The 21,346-nt window shown below is 37.3% G+C and overlaps 3 protein-coding genes across 4 annotated transcripts; all 3 read right to left on the bottom strand.

The window, feature by feature from the left end:
* Nucleotides 1-2,000: 2,000 nt before the first annotated feature.
* LOC144440254 (PI-actitoxin-Aeq3b-like) lies at nucleotides 2,001-6,091 on the bottom strand. 2 transcript variants are annotated; one of them, XM_078129590.1, is made up of 5 exons: nucleotides 6,047-6,091; nucleotides 5,234-5,367; nucleotides 4,617-4,647; nucleotides 3,721-3,918; nucleotides 2,001-3,244 (listed from the first exon to the last, which is right to left on the bottom strand). In XM_078129590.1, the coding sequence occupies exons 2-4, from the start codon at nucleotides 5,297-5,299 to the stop codon at nucleotides 3,746-3,748; spliced, it is 270 nt and encodes an 89-aa protein (XP_077985716.1). In that variant the 5' UTR covers nucleotides 5,300-5,367; nucleotides 6,047-6,091; the 3' UTR covers nucleotides 2,001-3,244; nucleotides 3,721-3,745. The 2 variants fall into 2 exon arrangements, with proteins under 2 accessions (XP_077985716.1, XP_077985715.1); XM_078129589.1 differs by having other exon boundaries at nucleotides 2,002-3,244; nucleotides 4,617-4,650.
* A 6,172-nt stretch (nucleotides 6,092-12,263) lies between these two features.
* LOC144439840 (E3 ubiquitin-protein ligase TRIM71-like) lies at nucleotides 12,264-14,447 on the bottom strand. Its single transcript, XM_078129073.1, has one exon. The coding sequence runs from the start codon at nucleotides 14,445-14,447 to the stop codon at nucleotides 12,264-12,266; it is 2,184 nt and encodes a 727-aa protein (XP_077985199.1).
* Nucleotides 14,448-18,400: 3,953 nt separating this feature from the next.
* Nucleotides 18,401-20,584, bottom strand: LOC144439841 (E3 ubiquitin-protein ligase TRIM71-like). Its single transcript, XM_078129075.1, has one exon. The coding sequence runs from the start codon at nucleotides 20,582-20,584 to the stop codon at nucleotides 18,401-18,403; it is 2,184 nt and encodes a 727-aa protein (XP_077985201.1).
* Between the last annotated feature and the right edge of the window lie 762 nt (nucleotides 20,585-21,346).

Consider the following 21,346-nt stretch of genomic DNA (forward strand, 5'->3'; position numbering starts at 1 on the left):
CTTTATCATTTATTTATTGTATTAGTCATACTTTGAAAACTTGATAACTCTCGTGACAATTCTACCTTTCTTCACTTTCAGAATAAAGTCGGTAAATATGGAATGACCACCGCATTCCCACAAATGGCTTGTCAGTTTGCGGCAGTTGCTAAAGATTCGCCTTTTCACTCAAAGGATCATCATATTGTGTATGGTGTTTCAGCATGTGGTGTAGAAGGGATACTTCTATCAAGAGGTCATATTTGCAAGAGAATGGTACAGAGATCAAAGAAATGTTTAAGGGAAGGCCCGAAATTTGAAGGATCTCATGTGTTTTTTAGATATTTGACATTCCCTTATGAGAACAATGATATTTATATTTTACTGAGTATGTACTGGGCTATCAAGGCTGTTGTGTTACTTGACAGGGAAAATGTGAAGATCCAGACATGTTACAGGAAGAATTAACTGACTGTCTGTTTTGTTATGCTGTAGCAGACATGTAATCTTGTTGGTTATCAGTGGGAAAGTAAACAATTAGCCAAAGTTACAGTGGGTTGAAAATACCCTAGAATACGGCAAGTGAGCAACCATACTGTTACACTGTAATGGTCGCGATCTGAAGGATAGATTGTATGCAAATAAGGGTGTTGCGAACTACAGTACATTGTACTTCCTGCAACAGAGCAAGTGTTTGAAAGTATAAAAACATGTGGGGTTATACTTCCATGCTGCAAGCAATGACTGATTTCTCCAGCATTCACATTGACAAATGTAGCCCTTACGTCGGAGATCCTCCAGAGCTGTATTGACCAACAGCTCCGGCGTAAATAACACAACAGATCCACCGCCATTGCCCATTCACAGACACACAAATTCCCTCCAGAGTTAATCTAAGTCACTGATTCTCCAGAGAATGTGTGTTAATGTGAACACACCTCTTGCCCAGCTGCCAACTTGAACTTCATGAATTCCTAGTATCACATCACAAATACACAAATACATAGTGTTTTACACTATGAAAATACAGTTCATGTATATAATTACAGTTTTAATTATTTTGAAAACGATTAAAGACTAACAACTTAAACTTCCTTTATGTTATCATTATTTAATAACACAGTAAAGCAAGAAAACACTAGTACCTACTTTTAATATGTGAAACGTTTACAACTTCAACTTTAATACTGCTCTGATGTCCTAGTCTAGATCCTGTACAGTATCACTATGACCATGGAAGTATACTTCCATGCTATGACTCACAGTATAGTCAAGGTCCTGACGAAGGCTGTTAATTATGGTTCAACCACATAGTGAGTGTGGCGCTAAAAGCGCATGTCACTAGTAATAATGGGCTGTCATCACTGCTTATTAAATATTCATTTGGTTCAGCTGTTTTGATGATGTCCAATGTCCAACCAGGTCTCCACAGCCAGTCCTTTTAAACTAAATCATGTGGGGACACAACAACATAATCATGTTTATATGAACGCTGTAGGAGGCAGCAAAGGACTGTGTGCTGATTGAGGGATTTTGACCAGACTGGGTTAGAAATCAGTCTAGTCATCCAGACTGCTAATGTCCGGTCATAAAATAACAAACTTAACATCATGTATGGTATTGACAACTCATACAACTTTAAGTTAGTCTAGGTCCAGACTGGCACCACATTACATACTCAATGTACTCCATTTACTATCCCCAGTCTAGTCTAGGTTCCAATGATCGCACAGATTTTTGTGCTACCTCCTACAGCATTCATATAAACATGATGACGTCCTCATGTCCCTATGTGATTTTAGTTTAAACAGACTGGGGGAGGAGTTATCCTACAAACATGAGAAAGGTCGAAGACGTTGGTGAAGATAATGTCAATTTGTGATGGATTACTACTGACATGCACCAATCATTCTTCGCTCACCATGGGGTTCAAACACAGTTGACACCTTTTGCACACTTCATGCAAGCAAACACAGTGCTCTTTATTCGCCAGCTGTATTTGTACTTGTACTTTCATCAGAACATTTTGTAAACAAATTGCATTCACATTGAACATAAAATTGAAACTTTTAAATTACTTCCAGTACAATAACATACACCAATTTCCATTCCGATTTTATGTAATTTATTTGTAATTGCAGTAGTAAATAATGCAAATAAGTCAAAATACATGTGAATGAGAAAGAGAAAGTTTTATATTTATGTCCCTAGTTTCAGTATCTTTACGGTCAATAAATAAATCATCCAGACTAAATTATGCTGACAAGTAGATTTACATGATAAATTGAAGTGTTTGTATAAAGTGGAGAATTTTTGCATTTACTGTATTTGTAACAATGCTTTCAGGATGTAGACATTGAATGAAGTTTCAACAACGCTTCAGTTAGGTCTAATCATAGTTTCTTACACCTGACTGTGAGTGTGTTGTTCTTGTGTCACTCAGTGGGGAATGACTGGTCAGCATTGATAAGGATCTCATATCCAATTACTTCTAATGTTGTCTTGCTTGTAAAAAACCGTATGTGTGCCCAGTAAAGTGTATAAGATAATACGAAATCTATAGTAACTGGGCGGTTTTCAAGGACTTTACTTGCCTCTCTGTGTTGTGGATTGGCCGATAGAGTAACATTTGAAGCAGATAATGGGGCCCACCAAAGGTTATGGGAGTGATTTTGACTTTCTTGCCTTCTTTTTAAAAGTTGATAAAAAATTGACTCTATGGCTGCTATTTTTAATATTACAATATTGATTTTGACCACAGGTAGATAAAAAGTATAAAGATTTGATAAAAAAATTATAATCTTATAACATAACTGGTGAGGAAACGTTAACAAACATAAGAAATTTGGCAACTCTTTTTTATACATTACACTTCAACTTATGAATTTAATTTATCACGACTGCATATTCAAGTTTCAAATGAATGAATATAGACAATGCTGGTTTTGTACGCCTAACTAAATAGTATTCAAGAAATGCTGTGTGTGCGAAGATCTCTGACTGACATTGATATAGTGAAAAATAGAAATACATTGTTGGCAAAATGGTAGAGTTAATAATCTTCAGTTTGAATGATGAGGAATATACTTTAAAGCAAGTCAGGCTGACAGTCTTTGTTCCGTCCAATCAATGACCCAAATAAATGATAAACAATGTTATAGTCTTGTTAGCATCAAGTTGTGTTATCCGACTTTTTGAGATTGGGCCTCTGTGTATAACAATCAGGTCAGCTAGCATTGGTAATGTAGGTCACGGTATATGACGTCTAGAAAAAAATGCATAAAAAGAATGTGTGTGTGCGGTTGAAACTGTATCTGTAACTATTATACAAATAATTGTTTACCAATATCCACTAATAAAACACTAGAGGGCAGTAATATCAATGATAAGTAACACTTCATACACAGAGATTCACACACTGCCTTGTGGTGGGGTATATTTCTGGAACCACCAGTACTTTACACGTATCAGTGGGCCATTTTAGAGTGATATCAAAGGAAATTTAATACCAGTGGGGTTCAACTTTTACACCACACAATTCCAAGCATACCCACATGGGGTATTCCCTGCCAACAAAATATCCGGTACCCCACTGTACGGTGTTAGTCAACTCACACGGACACATGCATGTAAGCACGCTCGCGCACGCACACACACACACACACACACACACACACACTCATACATACATACATACATACATACATACATACATACATACATACATACATACATACATACCTGTCCAATGCTGTGATCTATAAATTTATTCAAGACATCGTTCTTTACAATCTTCGATGGACTTGAACCTGTTGCCATTTCCGCCACACCCTCCATAATAAAAAATCTGGCATTCACCCTCTTCAGAGTTGTAGAAATATTTTTCAAAGCGAGCTTTGCATCGACCTCTCACCGGAGGCAAGCTGCAAACATCTGAGTCTGTGAGAGAAAGGGTAATATTATAATAATAAGTCTAACATTGGTTTATTTTGTCGTTTATGTAGTCTGGATGCCAACGTGGTTTCTAACTAAACCACATCCACGTTTAGTCAAAGACCCTCAATCACCACGAAAAGTTGTTCATCCAATCAGCGAACTGTTATAGTGACGTAAACAGTGTATAAGCACAGACCCTACTTTGTAAGTATGGGTACATATTTGATTTATGTGAAGTGTAAACAGTTACGTTTCACCAGTGACTTAAAAATGTACAATAAGGGTTGGTTGTTGTTGACAGTTTTTCAAGCAAAAGGTGCAGATGATGATGATGATGATGATGATGATGATGATGGTGATGATGATGATGGTGATGATGATGATGATGATGATGATGATGATGATGATGATGATGATGATGATGATGATGGTGATGGTGATGATGATGGTGATGATGATGATGATGGTGATGATGATGATGGTAATGATGATGATGATGATGATGATGATGATGGTGATGATGATGATGATGATGATGATGATGATGATGATGATGATGATGATGACGATGATGATTGCCTGAATTTGTGAAATCAATCCGTGCCTGGCAACTAACCAGCCGTTCACAGGCAGAGCATTTAGCATGCAAAATATATATTTCTGTATAAGTTGACAATATAAATGATTTCTGTCTTACGTACCTTGGATAGGATCTATCTCAAGAAAAGGTCCCTGCTGGAAATTATTCAGAAAAAAATGATTATTACGTCAGAGTGGTTTTAATTTAATGAATTGGGCATAGAAAATAAACCAAACCAAATTCTATTATCCTATATTTCATTGCATTGAGGTCTTGGTCTACAGTTCATCAATAATTACTATGTATACAGCAAGCTCCTAGATGTATCGATACCTACAGGTCCCACTATCTCCATTCACAGTCTTATTCAATTTCTAATCTATTAATTGAGAGAGAGAGAGAGAGAGAGAGAGAGAGAGAGAGAGAGAGAGAGAGAGAGAGAGAGAGAGAGAGAGAGAGAGAGAGAGAGAGAGAGAGAGAGAGAGAGAGAGAGAGAGAGAGAGACAGACAGACAGACAGACAGACAGACAGACAGACAGACAGACAGACAGACAGACATAATTCGAACTTGAACTTGAACCATACTATATAGCTATCTAGTCGTGACATATGAGGTGACATACTAGGAAATATAAACGCAATGATGTATGATACTAACACTGTACCAGCATTTCTCTTGGCATCGTTAAGTTCATTAAAAACTAGATCTGTGATGAAATTCAATAAGGGAATACTTACCGATTTGTTGGCCACGGAGAGGCAAGACAAAGCGAGGAGCAATGCAAACATCATCAAACGATCCATTATCAATTCTACCGTAATATATAGATGAGTACAAACCGAATGTATTGATGTGACTTCCTTGGAGGGCTCTGCCATACAAATCGAAGAATTCAGTTACATAGACTGATAATGACATTCAAGTATATACAGTATACGTACTCCAACGAACTCGGTTAAATTGATACACACGTACGGACCACCACACAACGTCGCACAAGTTCAATAAAAGAACATCGTTCTGTTAGGACAAAAACACCTCCCCCTCCCCCTGAACGAACGTTAACGAGTTTGACATCACACGTTTATATACGATGTAAACCACGATGAAAACTGTAGCGCTCTCACGTACCACTTCGATCGATGCAACGTAAAAATATGATGGTAAACATGAAGTTCCAACCTTATGAACCTGTTTACTGATATGATTTAAACCCATCAAATTACTACTGGAAACTCAGCACTGTATCTCACATGATTAGAAGCAAATAAACTATTTTTTATAAACTTATCAACACCTCATCAGCAGTAAATATTAATACAGTTCTGAAGCTGTTACATTGAAGGCGCAAAAGTTTTCGAAATTTGGTTACATGTGCGAAAATGAAGTTCAGCAATCGCATGGACGTCAGACCGCCCCCGTAACGAACGATGTTCGCTCTTTGGAGTTATCAGATTTGATGTACGTAATTATAAGACGAGTCTTTCAGCCCAATACTATCTGCTGACAAATTCATGTTGAAGGTATAAGATGTTCCAAAATATACTCACCAGAAATTGATGCAATACTTCGTGCAGTTGTTGTGTGTATGAAGAAACATAGGACTGAAATATGGTACATTATATATTGTGTTGGTTAGTAGATTATAGAAATTAAAATGGTAATTACTGGTACACAGGATATGAAAACTGTTGTTGTTCCATCAAAGAAATACTGATGATATCAAATTGATGCAATTTCCTCAGCAATCACCATTATCCTAGTGAAGGTATTTGATTGATAATTAATTGCAAGGAGTGTAAACAAAGTTCAAAATTGGGTGTCATTCCAAAGAATGTATATGTAATTAGATATTATTCCCCAATGTTTCCTTTGTTCAGGCAAGGAAAATACATGTAAGAGTGACCTAATAGACCTTGTAACTACGTACGAATCGTTAGATGAGTAATGACAAACCCTTCTGTCATGAGTATTTTACGGTTGATTGAAGAAAGATGTTGGGGAATAATATACCTCCTATAGCACAATTATGAAAAATCGGAAAAATAGTGACGATTTGACTCATATTTCAAGCTACACAGAACCAGTGACGTATACACGAGTTGTCGTGACATAGAACGACCAGGGTATATATAGATATATACTCCATATTTTCTGTTAAGGCCTAATAAAAAAAATTGTGTGGTTCCGATTACGCTCACAATTAATGTGTGAGTGTCTAGTTCAGGTTTTCCATTGTTTTGCAAATGCTCTCTGTGTTGTTTATTTCTTCCGATCAGATGTACAGCCATTACAGATTGGAAGAACAGTTTATATTGTCTTTGTCAGTTGATGTCAGTTTCCGCATCCACTATTTCTCATGACACTTCATAATTTTTGCGATTTTATTATTTTTTCTCGAATACGTAAAAAACAATTTAAGGGTCAGCCGTGAAAAATTAGGTGGGGTCGGGTAACCGGAACCAAACAATTATTTGTTTAGGCCTAAGAGACAATAACTTTGCATTGTATTAATTATATGAACATCCAAAGATTGCCAATAAGACCGTAACTCATCATATCTACAAACGATTCTAAAACTTCCTTTATCTGAAATTGCACTTGATAACAAATACACTTGGGAATAACAAGGACACAACGATTCAAACAGAATGTCATTTACCCAATAAATCACAGTGGTCATAAAGGTTTAATTTCCGAACACAGGACATGAAGATAGTTGCAATCCCATCAATGCACTACTTAATGTTAATTAATTGTAATTATCCTAATCAGTCAACTTTATAAGTGATCGTATTTTACACATTAATTGTAAACAAAGTAAGCAATATCAAAAATCGAAAATATTTATCAATCATATTAATAATGACTGTAAAACTGTGTTAAAGTATGCATCAATAATCAACTTTCTATACATATAAATTAACTTTTTTGTAGTATTGTGTGTTTATAATGAGACAATAGGGAACTTGCATTCCAGACTGAGCATGCTCAGACGCAAAGGACTATGGGATTATCTGTGGTTATCGTAACACCTCATCTGGAGCTACCGATAAAATAAACCTCCCATAATGGTCAGGGTGACTATGAATTGATTATTTGTGGTTAAAAACAATATAACATTTGTACTGTTTAGAATACTAACTTTGATTAGTATTTATTATCACATTTCCCACGATGCAACATTCAAAATGGCGGGTTTGCAAGTTCACTATTGTTGCATTGGCGCTTCGTTCTATTTGTGTATTTAATTGGGGATTCTACAGCTACATGGTAATATATATAACATAGTTTTCCAACTTAGTGGTGTCCATTTTGTAGTTCTCTTTATGGGGGCAAAAGGGTTTATAATATAGAGTTAAATCCCATATTCTTTCAATGAGGAGTGCATGCATGTAGTAGACATCTTGTTGTGCAAGTCAAGTATGAGTAAATAAAACACTGCAAAATTCAAAATATTGTCTCAGTCAAGATTGGTGGCAAGTTCTTTGATTCTTAATGGATGTAAATTTATGACGCGTTATTTCACAATCTGCAGAATTATTGTTTACTACCATAAAAAAGTCCATTCCCTCATACCAAATTTATTTTGAGACGAGGTATGTGATAAACATCTTCTGATCTATTTTTGGTCTTTATTTTCTTACACTTTTTGATATTTTGCTGATAGAAATGCAACATTTCAAAAACCTTTGATAACAATTGTTGTTGTATTTTCACATGTAAAGTGTAAGTTTTAAAAGAGATAACCAACACTTGAATCTTGGTTAAACTTGTCACCTAAGGAAAATGAAAATTTATGTATTTCAAAACTTTATTAAATGTACAGTCTACTCTAAAATCGCTCCAATAAAGAAAATTTTGGATTAGATTAGATTAACATATATAATTAGGTATGATTTATGTATTATATTCATAGCATAATAACATAATAGCTAGTGATATTTTAATTAGTGTATTAAGGGATTATTATCATATTGGAAGTACGGTCAGACCATAAACGGACATTGGGCAATTAAGGTGTATGTCATGAATTTGTAATTACTGTGATTGGGTTCTGACATGATACTGTTCATACATGTTGCCAAACACCTAGTTGGAGTAATGGATATCTTTTATTGCAGTAGCTCACATGGCAATAGTTTAATATCGTATGTATGGAGATGTTATTCAAGATAAAGTTTAGTGCCCTTTCTTTCATTTCCATGACGCTTATAATTATGCATGACCTATTGTTATCTTAAAGGTTCATCTCCTATGCGTGACTTATTGTGATTTAATTATAACGACCACAGCGTTGCGTGTTTGAGGGACTTGTATTTTGACCACAGGGCTGTGAGCATCTGCTTCTCCTGGCTCTGGCTTAGGATTGAGGCCGTGAGATTGAACTCAGGGCTTTGATAAATAAAGTATATGTTCCAGTTATACAACTTACGTCGTCTCTATGCAGTTTACCATTCTACCACAAATCTTGCTGATCAAATGTTTTGATATATATATGCACAATGTATTGCTACATCTATCATGTCATTTATTAGAAACAAAATTATAATTATATGATATACAATTATTGTTAATTCGCTGAATTATCAACAGTTAATCGCTTTACTTGTCATTGGGATTTGATGTATCGTGTGTATACAACGAGAATCATAAACCCTGACACAAAACGTCGCCTAGCTCGACAAAAATCTCATTAACATTAATACAGGTTTTTTTGTCTGGCTAGACAAAATATCTCTTTGATTTTGTAAATCTTCTCGTTGGCTCGATAAAAATCTACTTATAATATTTCCACATGAATTACAATTGATTTCAGTCAATTGAATGCCTCAAAAATATCCCAGAACGCGCCAACCTTAGTTTTACCAGACAGGGACATATAAATGTGGCGATGATCTCCTAAGATAATAGTAGCTCGCCCAAAGAAAGTGTAACAATATCGGTAAAAATATGTTTGTCACGCCAGTCGACGATTGACGAAACGCTGTTGGTAAGATTTTTGTCTAGCCAGACGATACAATATAGCAATGTCAATGAGATTTTTGTCGAGGCAGACAACGTTGTGTTTCATGGTTTGTGATTTTCGTTGTAGCTACAAAAAATACTAGATGATACGCTTTCCCACATTTTCAAGAAAATGCTCAATTGCGGCTAAAAAAGCTTTAAAGGTTACAAAGGATATTCAAATGAGAACAGGTGTACATGACCAAAATTAATTAAAAGACTACATGACCTTTGATGCAACGTATAAGTATTGATATATATTGAAATAGGATTTTGAATATTCATATAAAACATTCAATATAAGGCTAACTTTGAAATATTTTTATTATTACACACAATGTTGCAACTGTTAAATTCTAAAAACTTATATTTCCCACTGAATGACCTTTGACCTTTTCAACTTGACATCTCAACAAAAAATTAGGACGTACGTATTAATTTTCACACAATGTTTTTATAATTTTTTTCAAACTACCAAAGGTTTACCTTCTGAGTTATAAGGTTGACAGATTTCCAGTCGTTAAACAGAGTCACCTGCTAGGGTCATCTGGTATGCCATACTGATGGCACAAACGTCCCTTTAAAATAGATTAGATAGGGCGTGCGATTCTTAGTTACGTTGTTACATATGTACCCTAAAGCGCACTTTGTAAATTTCAGTGTAATATGTATTGTTGGCAGGCCAGAATGAGTCGCCACATTTGTGAAGTGCGCCCCCACGAGCCAAAACATGTATATTTCTGTTAATCACAAGGCGAGGATACTTTACTAAGCTGCAATTATGCCTGCTTCACGTGACCTCATCAATTTGGAGAATTTGTCAATGTTGCAACTGTTAAATTCTAAAAATTCATTATATCACCCACTGAATGACCTTTGACCTTTTCAACTAGAAGTCGTTAACGTCAGCATGACATCTCGACAAAAAATTAGGACCTACGCATTAATTTTCACAATGTTTTTATCAATTTTTGCAAATTGTCAACGATTTACTCTCTGAGTTAAGGGTGACAGATTTCCAGTCGTGAAACAGAGTCACCTGCTAGTGTCATCTGGTATGCCATGGTGTCTGAAACCCCGATAGCAGTAAGACTGGTATACGTTTTCACCAAGTGAATTACGAGGATCATCTATTTTTTTGGCTTGAGTCTTATATTACATGTCTTGACTGTTATGATGCAAAACCTGTAGTTCCATAAATAATATGCTTCTAACTAGAAATACTATGAAATTCAAATCACCAGTACTTTTCTCCTCGGCACATTAAAATCTGCATTTAACTGACACTTTTACTATTGTCACTTTCAGAATAAGTTGGACTACAGTCAAATGGACCATGCATACTTGTTGATGATTCTCTTACAAATGGTAAAATACAAATTTTTAATATTCGCTAAGTTTTGATGTTTTGCAAGGAGGTCATAGTGAACTCTCAGCTGTCATGAATTAGCACGAATGTTTGCATTTCGCGAATAGTATTCTTCTGAGATGACAACACTGAAAATTATTAAAAGATCGTCGATATCAAATAATGACTAATTACGGACAGTTGGAAAAACAATGACATGTGGTCACATTATTTGGCTATTCTGCATATTTGTCAATATCATTTGCATTGAATTAAGGCATCGGCAACACTTCCGTTTTATTCATTTATGGTGCTGATTATTGTATCACCCAATCATTTGAGTATTGTATATTTTGTGTTTATAAGAATTTAATGTTGGAATAAATTATGGATTCATCTTTTGGAAGAGAGCGAGCAGAGGCAAGGAGCGTCAATCTGCTCCCTGGCTGGCTACTTCTAAAAGGGTCCTAGTTAAACATAAACATTTCGTCTGAGCTAATATCCCTGCAAGTCCAAGTCGATCCCGTGTACGGAGTAGAGAGAGAGGAGGGAAAGAGAGTAACACTGATGGAAAAGAACTAGACACTCACATATGAAAAATATATATATATATATATATATAAGAAATAAAATAAACAATCTAATAAAAAACACCTGATGATAAGAAACCAATAACACAGAGGCCATATGGAAAACAATTGATCGGAAAACATAACTGCCTGAAATAGGCGCTAGCTAAACAAATAAAATGAAAAAATCTACCAACCCCACCTCGAGAAAAGACCAGGCGTAAATCTGTCAATGCTTTGTAAATATTCTGTTCTTTTTTTTTACAACATTCATATGCTTCAAGATGAGATTTCTGTACTAAAAAGTTCAGATAAAAAGTGTCTCAAAAATTGGTCGCTCTCCCTTTAAAATATAATAGGTAGGTCGTGCGATTTAGTTACGTTGTTACATATGTATCCTCAAGCACACTTTGTAAATTGCAGTGTAATATTTATTGTTGGCAGGCTAGAATGAGTCGTCTCATTTGTGAAGAGCGCCCCCATGAGGTAAAACATGTATTTCTATTTCACAGTCGATGAATCGTGATAAGTTGAGAACAGTTTTGTACTCGCTGTAATTATGCCTGCATCACGTGATCTCGTGGGGACTGCTGGGACTGGATATTATTGGAAATATCTAAAAACTAGGCCTTAGCCTTGTTTATATAGAAATCGTTTTAAAAGGCTTGAAGCTCCTCAGTTTGTTTATATCCCATAATGCCTACTATTCATTCTGACCAATGACGGAATTGCAGATGGTTTTCTTCATTTAATTCAGTATAGTTTATTACGTCATAAATCTATCAAAATATGACATTGCATATTTCACTGCATGAAAATACATTACTTGCAACTATGTCTGGCTTATTCTACAAACACTTCGATGCAGTGGGCATGTGTGTTCGCAACAATAAGTTTTTGTGGACTGTCATCAGACAATACTACACAAGTTGGCCAAACCAAGCCATCACTATCACAATCAATGCGAGATACAATTTTACCATACATGTCTAATTTGTATAATTTGTTACCTACCGTAACAAACAATGTTCTATCATTGTGAATACAAACACCTCTAGCCATATCTAAACGTTCTGACTTCAAGATCTGTTTACCATGTACATCACAGACATAAACACAACAATGTTCAAAGTCTGTTACATACAATCTACCTGCTCTGTCAACAGCTATGAAGGATGGTGCTTTGAAGTTTACCTGGCCACTGCTCTGACTACCCAGTGTTCTGATATGTTTACCATTCTGTGTGTAAACCTCTACTTTCCCACTACGCCTACTACACACATACACATTCCCATCGGTATGATGCAAGGCGATACCGATCGGATTATTCAGTTCATTCTGTCCAAAGCATCTTATCACGTGACCGTTTTCGTCACAAACTACCACTTGCTGATTACCGCAATCAGTCATAAAGTAAGTATTATCATCCGATATCGCTATACCTTGTGGTTTAAAGGCATTCTTAAACTGGGTAAATGTTAGTACTTTCTTACAGCGCCATCCCGAGTCAAATACCTGAATCCTGTGATTATCACGGTCTGCAGTGACTAAGTTACCATACTTATCATATGCTAGTCCCCAGGGATAGTTGAATTCACCTTCCTTATCTCCATGTTTACCTACAGTCTCAAACAAACCCTTGGTTATTACAGTGACGTCACGGGGTGTACCTGGTATATGTTTACCATCAATATTCAATTCTACTCTATGTCTACCTAGCACATCTTCACTAATTGTTACAGAATGTGACCCATCTAGGTTATTCTTAATATGTAGTTTACTGACTTTATTACTTGGACTCTTGATTGTACCCGACAAAGCTTGCCTAGGAATCACTTTACAGCCTTTATAGTCCCTGGTTATTACATTAACTGTTACAGATTTTCCTTTTCCAATTTTCTTTGGAATGCTATCAATACTACAGTGTGAGACTGATACATCAGATTTTAATACACCTACAAAATGTTTGTCTTGTGAGACAACAAAAGGTTTAAATTCTACAATGTCAAGTTCTTCTTTATATTTAGTGTCCGAAGAAAGAAGTTCTTTAACTCGACTTGTCACTTCATTCTTCGTTAAAAGTACGTGAGCGACGTTGCCGTGTGTTGTCAATGTCTCTACATATTCACATGTACTTACAATGTTCCCGTGCTTCAAATCAAAATCGTCTTGCTGCACGTTTAGTCGTTTTAATCGCGTATTGTACTCGGCGGTCAGTTCTGCTGATAATTTATTCTGCTCATCCCTTATGGCAGCGATAATCTCTTCAGCTTTCTTGTCAACCTTTTGTTGTTCCTCTCGACACTTTCTCTGTAAAGCCGCACGTTTGTGTTTTATTGCAGTTCGACTGTCGTCTGCTTCTTTCTCTTTTATTTTGAGTTGCTGGAATTCTATTTCTAGCTGTTTACGGTATTCACTTGCAGCGTCTTTTAGATTCCTATGTGCATGCTCGGGTACACGGTGATCTACAACTGTGCACTCCACACAGACAGGTACCTGGCACGTATCACAATAGAATTTGACCTTATTATCTTCGTGTACTGAACAGTTCACCGTCTGTTCAGCAACAGACTGTCTACTAGTTATGGAGTCTCTATGTTCATCTATTGTTGTAACAGTATGTGACCTGCTTGCTTTGCTTTTCACGTGCGACTTCGCACACACCCCACAAATGAATTCCGAACAATTCTGGCATACATGGGAAATATCACCATCATCACACAGCTCACACTTCTCGTTACGTGCAGCAGCAAGTAGTTTTCGCCTCTCGACAACCAGATCGATCAACGAGTTCATGAAAGAGTTGGCTTTCAGTTCAGATAGCCCTCTTGTAGGAATGCCAAAAGGGGCGGTGCACGTCGGGCAGTTCGAAATGCCTTTTTTCTTTACATAATCCTCCAGACATTTCAAACAGAACGTATGAAGACACGGAAGAATCTTTGGTTTATCATATTGTTCCATACAAATTGAACAAGTCACGAGTTCGTCGTCAACTTTCTCCAAAAACTTGTCAGACGAAGCAGCCATGTTGACGTTATAAAGGCGATGAGGATGTCACATGACCTGTTATGGTTTGACGAGTTCGGAAATTGTTCGGTTTTAGTCGGCAATGTTCGAATGTGCGAAATAAGTTAGTGTGCTACTGTATTTAAGTTCATAACATGCCGGTGTGTTACCATGGCAGTTAATGATTCCCCATTTAAATGGCGTTGGTACGTCCACATATATGGTAAATAATAGAGAGACGATTATTACCGAATTAGGCAAAACATAAAAAAAATAAAAACGTTTGTTTCCCATAACATGTCTTCAGATAGAAAAAAGGGGTAGGTAGGTCGGGATTTTTTTTATTTTGTTTTGTTTTTTAATAACTTAGCTCCGGTGTTGAATGAATACGTTTGAATTTGTATCTTATGCTGCGAGTGATTCACCATGACACTGAAATCGCTTCAAGTCGATAAAGCTTACGATTTGAACCCCCCCCCCCCCCCCGTGAAACAAACTATTCATATAATTCATTGGTGAGCAGTTGGCCATGGCGTGTCATAATGAAACATTCGAAGATACTAGTAGTGCAAGAAGCACGATAAAGATGATGGGAATATAATGTTTGCAAAACCCATTCACTTGTTCGTGTGTTGTGTCAAGGCTCCTATTTCGGTCGCGGCGCCGGCGTTTGCCATGGGACGCCGTTCTCCCTAGAAACTGACATATACTTTATGGGCTAATGTCTACAATGAAGCAACATAAATGGACGTCGACAGCAACCATACTTGAACCATCACATTATTAAAGGTGACTGCCTGGACTCACTGCTTACAGCGACGGCTTTCATAGACCGTTCACAAGGGGATGCGGACCTGCTCGAACAAAATTCCTAAAGTGTCATAATTTACACTTTGAAATATGCAACTTTAAAGCTATATAATATTTGTACAGATAGACACCACGTACACAATAGGGCGGGACCACATTTAGGTATGATACACAGCCATAGGTAACACCGACAAACGAAAGTATAAGCTAACGTTGTACTTGGGGGCGCTGTAAACATCTCAATTCCTGACAGTTGTCTTCAAAGTGCTCGGTAGCATAATACCTTCGCTTCAGACAATAGGTAGGTCGTGATCCCGGAAAGCGACCATTATATCGGATCGGTAGCCTCTACAAAGAAAAATTCCAGCATACACAGGTAATCACTCGGGCAAGACACAGACGCATGCGTCATTCTTAGAAAACATTGTCATGTTGTTGGTCAAACAGTAATCAACACCATCTCTGTTATTTTAGCGGTCCGAGGTTGAATATATCAGCCTTCCACCCGTCCCGTTCCGTTGTATCGACATGTTGGGGTGTGTTGTTATTCCTCCTCTGACGAACTGTGTTGTTTTTTGGAGCAGAGAGTGGCGTTCGTAAGTGTCGTTTCGGCCCACTGGAATTCTAACCACCGAACTTCGTCACAAAATTGTCGGTGTCGGTGCAGGCCCCTTTCCGCAATGTGTAAATTGTAATTCCGACGGTAGGATGTTGTGGAATTAAGCTTATCATTAAATTATTTTTTCAATTCAGCATTTTGTTATTTAAGTCTATATTTTGATTCTTATTTGTGCTTTTCATCAATTGTAATTGTTTAAGTTTAAGTTATCAACTTGAAATATTTAATTTATTCACTATGCTTGCAAACCATCTTCCTGGTCCAAAGATATGTCGTTCATGACGTAGTTCACTGTTAGTAAATCAAGTATCATGAGTATGGCGGAAAGTGTACGACAGTACAGCGACTGATCTCCATGACATTTACAGAAAAAAATTATCCCAAACTGGAGGGTGGGGGCGGCTATGAAATTTGCCGCACACATGTTGGTCGGTGGCATTTAGACTGTATTGCTTGCCCGGCGGCACGGCACGTCAGATTACCCATATGGAAGACACAATGTTGTTGGTTCTACACATGCATTACGTTGTGTCACTTTTGAAGAAAATATCTGACAGGCTATCTCGTCGTCCCTGCTGTCCCAAAGTAATCATTAAAAAGAAGTAAAATTTACTCAGTCATGAATTTATTTGTCTCTTTCTTTTTGCTCAAAAGCCAAGGTTTAGTACACATAATTTACCGAGCTATGGTGCATGCTCGTAGCGTAGCGTACGTGGGTCTAAGTTTATCTGCTCTCTGCATATGCATATGCATAGCGTCCGGGCATACATCGTTTACTTATCGTGGTTTGCGACCCTGTCGTATCATAATCACAATTTAGACTATTAAAAGTACAAACATGAATTCACAGTTATAATTTTATTGGCTGAATTTTATTTATCCGGGTTAATTGCTCGAAAGTTAGAGCCTAATTACAGAGGTGTTTACACTACTGTACAAAACACATGGCCTGTGTGATGTTGGCGTCCGGGGATGGCGTATGCACCGTGCACACGATCACTTTTTTTGTAGAAAATGTGACGAGGATTTACAACCCAGCCATCCCACAATCGCAATTGATATAGTACAAGTACATACATTTACTCACAGTTATAAATTTTACTTGTCGTCTCATTTCTCACTCAAAGGCCAGAATATACACTTTTTGTCATAAAACCTTAGCATTTGGGTGTGTGAGACACACACAATTCTTGTTTGAAACACACACAATCCTTGTTTGAGACACACTGAATCCTGGTCATAAGACCTTAGCAATTGACGTTGTTTTATGCTACTATTACTTTCGATCTTCGCACACAGCTGACAGACCAAGTAACAACACTTGATCACTCTCATATCTCATATCCGACTCAAGAACAATGACGTGTGGTCACATTATTTAGCTATCTTGCATATTTGTCAATATTATTTGCATTGAATTAAGGCATCAGCAACACTTCCGTTTTATTCATCTATGGTGCTGATTATTGTATCACCCAATCATTTGAGTATTGTATATTTTGTGTTTATAAGAATTTAATGTTGGAATAAATTATGGATTCATCTTTTGGAAGAGAGCGAGCAGAGGCAAGGAGCGTCAATCTGCTCCCTGGCTGGCTACTTCTAAAAGGGTCCTAGTTAAACATAAACATTTCGTCTGAGCTAATATCCCTGCAAGTCCAAGTCGATCCCGTGTACGGAGTAGAGAGAGAGGGGGGAAAGAGAGTAACACTGATGGAAAAGAACTAGACACTCACATATGAAATATATATATATATAAGAAATAAAATAAACAATCTAATAAAAAACACCTGATGATAAGAAACCAATAACACAGAGGCCATATGGAAAACAATTGATCGGAAAACATAACTGCCTGAAATAGGCGCTAGCTAAACAAATAAAATGAAAAAATCTACCAACCCCACCTCGAGAAAAGACCAGGCGTAAATCTGTCAATGCTTTGTAAATGTTCTGTTCTTTTTTTTACAACATTCATATGCTTCAAGATGAGATTTCTGTACTAAAAAGTTCAGATAAAAAGTGTCTAAAATTGGTCGCTCTCCCTTTAAAATATAATAGGTAGGTCGTGCGATTTAGTTACGTTGTTACATATGTATCCTCAAGCACACTTTGTAAATTGCAGTGTAATATTTATTGTTGGCAGGCTAGAATGAGTCGTCTCATTTGTGAAGAGCGCCCCCATGAGGTAAAACATGTATTTCTATTTCACAGTCGATGAATCGTGATAAGTTGAGAACAGTTTTGTACTCGCTGTAATTATGCCTGCATCACGTGATCTCGTGGGGACTGCTGGGACTGGATATTATTGGAAATATCTAAAAACTAGGCCTTAGCCTTGTTTATATAGAAATCGTTTTAAAAGGCTTGAAGCTCCTCAGTTTGTTTATATCCCATAATGCCTACTATTCATTCTGACCAATGACGGAATTGCAGATGGTTTTCTTCATTTAATTCAGTATAGTTTATTACGTCATAAATCTATCAAAATATGACATTGCATATTTCACTGCATGAAAATACATTACTTGCAACTATGTCTGGCTTATTCTACAAACACTTCGATGCAGTGGGCATGTGTGTTCGCAACAATAAGTTTTTGTGGACTGTCATCAGACAATACTACACAAGTTGGCCAAACCAAGCCATCACTATCACAATCAATGCGAGATACAATTTTACCATACATGTCTAATTTGTATAATTTGTTACCTACCGTAACAAACAATTTTCTATCATTGTGAATACAAACACCTCTAGCCATATCTAAACGTTCTGACTTCAAGATCTGTTTACCATGTACATCACAGACATAAACACAACAATGTTCAAAGTCTGTTACATACAATCTACCTGCTCTGTCAACAGCTATGAAGGATGGTGCTTTGAAGTTTACCTGGCCACTGCTCTGACTACCCAGTGTTCTGATATGTTTACCATTCTGTGTGTAAACCTCTACTTTCCCACTACGCCTACTACACACATACACATTCCCATCGGTATGATGCAAGGCGATACCGATCGGATTATTCAGTTCATTCTGTCCAAAGCATCTTATCACGTGACCGTTTTCGTCACAAACTACCACTTGCTGATTACCGCAATCAGTCATAAAGTAAGTATTATCATCCGATATCGCTATACCTTGTGGTTTAAAGGCATTCTTAAACTGGGTAAATGTTAGTACTTTCTTACAGCGCCATCCCGAGTCAAATACCTGAATCCTGTGATTATCACGGTCTGCAGTGACTAAGTTACCATACTTATCATATGCTAGTCCCCAGGGATAGTTGAATTCACCTTCCTTATCTCCATGTTTACCTACAGTCTCAAACAAACCCTTGGTTATTACAGTGACGTCACGGGGTGTACCTGGTATATGTTTACCATCAATATTCAATTCTACTCTATGTCTACCTAGCACATCTTCACTAATTGTTACAGAATGTGACCCATCTAGGTTATTCTTAATATGTAGTTTACTGACTTTATTACTTGGACTCTTGATTGTACCCGACAAAGCTTGCCTAGGAATCACTTTACAGCCTTTATAGTCCCTGGTTATTACATTAACTGTTACAGATTTTCCTTTTCCAATTTTCTTTGGAATGCTATCAATACTACAGTGTGAGACTGATACATCAGATTTTAATACACCTACAAAATGTTTGTCTTGTGAGACAACAAAAGGTTTAAATTCTACAATGTCAAGTTCTTCTTTATATTTAGTGTCCGAAGAAAGAAGTTCTTTAACTCGACTTGTCACTTCATTCTTCGTTAAAAGTACGTGAGCGACGTTGCCGTGTGTTGTCAATGTCTCTACATATTCACATGTACTTACAAGGTTCCCGTGCTTCAAATCAAAATCGTCTTGCTGCACGTTTAGTCGTTTTAATCGCGTATTGTACTCGGCGGTCAGTTCTGCTGATAATTTATTCTGCTCATCCCTTATGGCAGCGATAATCTCTTCAGCTTTCTTGTCAACCTTTTGTTGTTCCTCTCGACACTTTCTCTGTAAAGCCGCACGTTTGTGTTTTATTGCAGTTCGACTGTCGTCTGCTTCTTTCTTTTTTATTTTGAGTTGCTGGAATTCTATTTCTAGCTGTTTACGGTATTCACTTGCAGCGTCTTTTAGATTCCTATGTGCATGCTCGGGTACACGGTGATCTACAACTGTGCACTCCACACAGACAGGTACCTGGCACGTATCACAATAGAATTTGACCTTATTATCTTCGTGTACTGAACAGTTCACCGTCTGTTCAGCAACAGACTGTCTACTAGTTATGGAGTCTCTATGTTCATCTATTGTTGTAACAGTATGTGACCTGCTTGCTTTGCTTTTCACGTGCGACTTCGCACACACCCCACAAATGAATTCCGAACAATTCTGGCATACATGGGAAATATCACCATCATCACACAGCTCACACTTCTCGTTACGTGCAGCAGCAAGTAGTTTTCGCCTCTCGACAACCAGATCGATCAACGAGTTCATGAAAGAGTTGGCTTTCAGTTCAGATAGCCCTCTTGTAGGAATGCCAAAAGGGGCGGTGCACGTCGGGCAGTTCGAAATGCCTTTTTTCTTTACATAATCCTCCAGACATTTCAAACAGAACGTATGAAGACACGGAAGAATCTTTGGTTTATCATATTGTTCCATACAAATTGAACAAGTCACGAGTTCGTCGTCAACTTTCTCCAAAAACTTGTCAGACGAAGCAGCCATGTTGACGTTATAAAGGCGATGAGGATGTCACATGACCTGTTATGGTTTGACGAGTTCGGAAATTGTTCGGTTTTAGTCGGCAATGTTCGAATGTGCGAAATAAGTTAGTGCTACTGTATTTAAGTTCATAACATGCCGGTGTGTTACCATGGCAGTTAATGATTCCCCATTTAAATGGCGTTGGTACGTCCACATATATGGTAAATAATAGAGAGACGATTATTACCGAATTAGGCAAAACATAAAAAAAATAAAAACGTTTGTTTCCCATAACATGTCTTCAGATAGAAAAAAGGGGTAGGTAGGTCGGGATTTTTTTTATTTTGTTTTGTTTTTTAATAACTTAGCTCCGGTGTTGAATTCACCATGACACTGAAATCGCTTCAAGTCGATAAAGCTTACGATTTGAACCCCCCCCCCCCCGTGAAACAAACTATTCATATAATGCATTGGTGAGCAGTTGGCCATGGCGTCTCATAATGAAACATTCGAAGATACGAGTAGTGCAAGAAGCACGATAGAGATTATGGGAATATAATGTTTGCAAAACCCATTGTTCGTGTGTTGTTTTAAGGCCCCTGTTCTGGTCGCGGCGTTTGCCATGGGATGCCGTTCTCCCTAGAAACTGGCATAGGCATATACTTTATGGGCTAACGTCTACAATGAAGCAACATCAATGGACGTCGACAGCAACCACACTTGAACCGTCACATTCTCAAAGGTGACTGCCTGGACTCACTGCTTACAGCGATGGCTTTCAAA

This window comes from Glandiceps talaboti, chromosome 9 (genome assembly GCF_964340395.1).
Source record: "Glandiceps talaboti chromosome 9, keGlaTala1.1, whole genome shotgun sequence".
Classification (NCBI taxonomy): Eukaryota; Metazoa; Hemichordata; class Enteropneusta; family Spengelidae; genus Glandiceps; species Glandiceps talaboti.

Excerpts from the sequence above, each read along its gene's own strand:
- LOC144440254 (XM_078129589.1), bottom strand. The coding sequence starts at position 5,299 with ATGGATCGTTTGATGATGTTTGCATTGCTCCTCGCTTTGTCTTGCCTC. Across the intron at positions 4,651-5,233 it reads TCTCCGTGGCCAACAAATCG|CAGGGACCTTTTCTTGAGAT; the intron begins GTAAGTATTCCC and ends AATAATTTCCAG. Across the intron at positions 3,919-4,616 it reads TGAGATAGATCCTATCCAAG|ACTCAGATGTTTGCAGCTTG; the intron begins GTACGTAAGACA and ends TTTCTCTCACAG.
- LOC144439840 (XM_078129073.1), bottom strand. The coding sequence starts at position 14,447 with ATGGCTGCTTCGTCTGACAAGTTTTTGGAGAAAGTTGACGACGAACTC.
- LOC144439841 (XM_078129075.1), bottom strand. The coding sequence starts at position 20,584 with ATGGCTGCTTCGTCTGACAAGTTTTTGGAGAAAGTTGACGACGAACTC.